The sequence below is a fragment of the Capsicum annuum genome, chromosome 8 (genome assembly GCF_002878395.1).
Source record: "Capsicum annuum cultivar UCD-10X-F1 chromosome 8, UCD10Xv1.1, whole genome shotgun sequence".
Classification (NCBI taxonomy): domain Eukaryota; kingdom Viridiplantae; phylum Streptophyta; class Magnoliopsida; order Solanales; family Solanaceae; genus Capsicum; species Capsicum annuum.
In genome coordinates, this window is record NC_061118.1 from 136,250,265 (window position 1) to 136,254,500 (window position 4,236).

Below are 4,236 nucleotides of genomic sequence, written 5' to 3' on the forward strand. Positions count from 1 at the left end.
GATTGAAAATTAATGATTTTATTTTCAAACTATTTTTCAACCAATTTATGAAATTCGACAAAAGTAGAAAGAACCTCATGTTTTTGTTTAATTAGAAATAAACAATAATAACGAGAGAAGTCATCTAAAAATAGAACAAAATACTTTTCTCCATAAAAGTATAAGTTGGGAGCTGGTTCCCATACATATACGTGAATTAATTCTAATGGTTTACTATCAATAGAACCAGCGATTTTACTAAATTACTAGGCAAGCAAAACTTATTAACAATAAAGGAGACAATTGATTGTTGAGGATGACCAAGCTAAGTATGCCAATCAGGTGCAACAGTCTGATCTGATTTAAAAGTCGTGGTCTGGCTTGTAAGGTCCTTGAATGTAGCAATAGAGAACTTGTAAACACCGTTGGCAGTTGGTCCCTTTAACAACACCTGATTATTTGTCTGATGCTTTATAGTAAATCCAGCAGAGTCAAATTTAAAAGAGTAGTGATTGTCTTTGGCAAATTAATTAACAGACAACAATTGTTGTTGTAGGATAGACATATGTAAAATATTTTTCAAATAAAACTGATTATTACTCGAAGATAGTGCAGTGTAACCAATGTTTTTAATGTGAAAATCATGCCTATTACCTATAGTGATCGTGTCAGGCCTTTTGTATTCCTCTGAGAATTCAAGTGCAGATAAATCAGGAGTCATGTGATGAGAAGTAGCAACGTCAGAAAACCAATCGTTGGAAGAAGCAGTAACGTTATGGCATTGGTATTATCACGATTATAACATTTGCGACACCACTTAACTTGATGATTGTTTAGTCCACAGATCTTACAAGGATTAGAAAAACACTTCTTGTTTCCAGTTGTGGACACATCGTTATTTCTATAAGTATTGTTTTTCTGGAAGCTCTGATTAGATGGACGTGCAGATGAAGTGTGTTGTCGAGCAGCATTGACAACAATGATTGGTTTGTGGGAGCTCTGCAAAAGGATCTCATGAGCCATAAATCTACCAGAAAGATCAGAAAATGATACTTGTGACTTTTCTGCAGATAACGTTGCAACGGCGGAACGATAGTCAGAGGAAAGTAAGCGAAAAATGATGGCATTGAATTCATCAGAAGATAGAGGTGTGTTAGCTACGGCAAGCTCGTCAACGATAGCTTCAGCTTCGTGAAGAAATTGAGCTAGTGGCTTGTCACCAAGAGTCATGTTTTGCAAGGTGATGTGTGACTGAACTCTTCTAGCACTGTTGCTTATACTAAATGCATTTGAAAGAGCAATCCAAGCTTCAAAGACAGTATCTAAACCACTAAATCAGTCACATAAAAAAAATTTCCTCAGTTAAAGATGCTAAAATCCAACTTAGTAAGAGTTGGTCTTCTTATAACCACTTTGATAATCAAAATTTGGTTCTGATTGATTTGTTATGGTATTGAGTTTTTCAAATCAGGTAGTTTGTTGTGTGAGTTTTATGGAAAAAGAAAATTGATCATGAGGCAAAGTAGCAAAAAGACTTGGAGTGATTAATGTTGTTGCTGTTGTAGAGGTGGAATCAGAAAGTTGAGAAGAAGTTAATTCCATGGTAGGTTCTGGTACCATGTTACAAGATGAGATAATTAAGAGAATTTTGTATATTATCTATTGAGTAGGATAACTGAATATATACATTGTTGTTTATGATAAACTGCAAGAGAATAGGGAGATAGTATAGCTATTGTACGACACTAAGCCATGTATCCTAAAATATACTCCCTCCGTCTCAAATTTCCTAATTTGATTTCCCATTTTACTTGTCTTTTTTCATTAATCAAGAAGAGACAAAAAAAAAATTTCCATGTTTTACCCTTTACATTAATTGTTTTTTCTTCAAATTAAACTGTAAACACCATTTAATAAGGGTACTATGGTAAGCTAGGCATGTTATTAATTATTTTTCTTAATCACTATGTCATTTTAATTTGGGACGGATAATTTGGAACGAAGGGAGTAACTAACTGAACTTATCTATCCTAATTTATCTCTAACACCAATAAATCAATAATATTTTTATCAATTCAACCGATTTTGCACACCCCCGATGTTGAGCATTTAAGGGTCAAAATAGAGGCAATCCCATGACGTTAAAAGTCATGCCAAGTCATATTGTTGGTGATTGGGAGTGCCATTCCCAACTAAAATGATTTTGCAACAGAAATAAGTTGAACTATTTTATCATTACAAAAATAAGCAAAGTGATTTTATATACTTAGTGACCACTTGAGATATTTATCCATTATATTGATGGCTGAAAGTCATTCATTTCGTGAAGCTTATAATCATTTTGTCAAACTCAATGAATAATGTTAGCTGAAAAATTAATTAGTGAATGTCCTCTGATGTGATATACTCTTCTTTGCTGATTTAGCAATCTCCCGAATTCGATACTCAATTGTTTCTTAATTTCTACTCTACACTTTAAATTTCACTGTCATATTTACCCATTATTGTAGGTTTTGATAAGGGTAGAAATACATTCTTATAGGTGCATAAAAATTGACCTCTTTTGGGGAAAGGGGAACAACTCGAGAACTGTCTACAAAGGCCAATTGTTATAGTAACTAAAATGGTAAAAGCGAGAGTTACGCAAATATTAGGAGGATTCAGCTGAAGACATACCCATAGTAGGCCCGTTTGGGATTACTATTACAAAACTATTTATTTGAGAAACACTTTTATAAAATTGCTTTTCAAAAAAGTATTTTTTTAAAAAAATAATTTGTGTTTGGTAAATTAATTCGAAAAGTGCTTTTGATAATTAAATTATGTTTGGATAATCTTTTTCAAAAAGTGTTTTTTTGAGACTAATGACCAAAAAGGACTTCTATCAATAGCCTTTATTACTAAAATCAATTTATAGAGAAAAATTATTTTAAATATCTATGTTAATATTTTTAATTAAATTTTTTTTATTTAATTAATAAGTACGTACTCTAAAATTTTCAATCAATATTTACATACATAAATACATTAAAAAAATTAAATGGTGATATATTACTTAAATAATTCAAATATTACTCAAAACATCAAACAAAAATAAATACAAAAGTTATTTTATAAATTAAATCATTAAAAGTTAGCAAACACTATATTCATGTTTACAAATATCTAAATGATATAATATTTGTTATTTGTTACGTTTACTTTTGGATATGTTTTTACCATTTCAATTGTAAAACTAAGTAACCAAATTCATATATGTATACTACCTGATGACAAATATTTAAAATAAAATTCTATCTATTATTTGTTATCTTTTTTTAATATATTTTTACAGTGTCAAAATTTACTACGAATAAACAGTCATCATATTCATATATATATATACACTATATTTTAATAAATATGTCACTTTTAATGAATTATTTATTTAAAATTAAATATTCGAGAAAAAATTTATATGTGGTGTCACAATACAATCTTGTAACGTGATTCATCTGTCAATTGTTATCATTAATAATAATAAAATAATTTATATATTCTTTAGTCATCATCATCAATGATATTTTTAAATTTATTTTTAAAAAAATGAGTAAAAATAAAATAACAATATATAAATCATAAAGAATTATGACGTAAATATGAAATGTAAAATTTTAAAAATCAAACGTTAATCAAACTTGTAAGATATATTAATTAATTAATAAGGTATATGTATATATGTGTGTGTGAGTGTGTGTATGATAGGGATATTTTTATCATAAAAAAATAATTTTTTGCTTCTGCTTTTTTTAAGAAGCAGAAAAATTGCTTTTGCATATTTTTAAAAATATTTTTACAAGTTTACCAAACACCCTTCTTTTTTAAAAAAATATTTTTTTCTCAAACTAAATACTTATTTTAAAAAATAAGCAATCCCGAACACACTATAAATCAGTCTTAAAAGAGAAAATGTTGAGAAAATAGTGAAACCTTGGAGCCCAACAATGAAACACACAAACACGATGTACTGAGTGTCATTCTATCTAGGTTTTATAATCGAAACTTGACACTAACACACACTCCCTTAATACATCCATTAAAAAGATCAATAAATACAAATATATTTTATATATTTATCCTTGAATGCCTTTTAAAGTACAAATATGCAATAATTAATGCAATGATTAAACATTAAATTTTAGTAAATACTTCCTCCGTTCCAAATTATCCGTCCTAAATTGAGATGATACAGTGATTAAGAAAAATAATTAATAACAT

General features: G+C 28.7%; 1 protein-coding gene across 1 annotated transcript; it reads right to left on the minus strand.

The window, feature by feature from the left end:
* Positions 1 to 696: 696 nt before the first annotated feature.
* LOC124886649 lies at positions 697 to 1,209 on the minus strand. Its single transcript, XM_047395526.1, has one exon. It carries the CDS (start codon positions 1,207 to 1,209, stop codon positions 697 to 699), a length of 513 nt encoding a protein of 170 aa, XP_047251482.1.
* Positions 1,210 to 4,236: the final 3,027 nt, after the last annotated feature.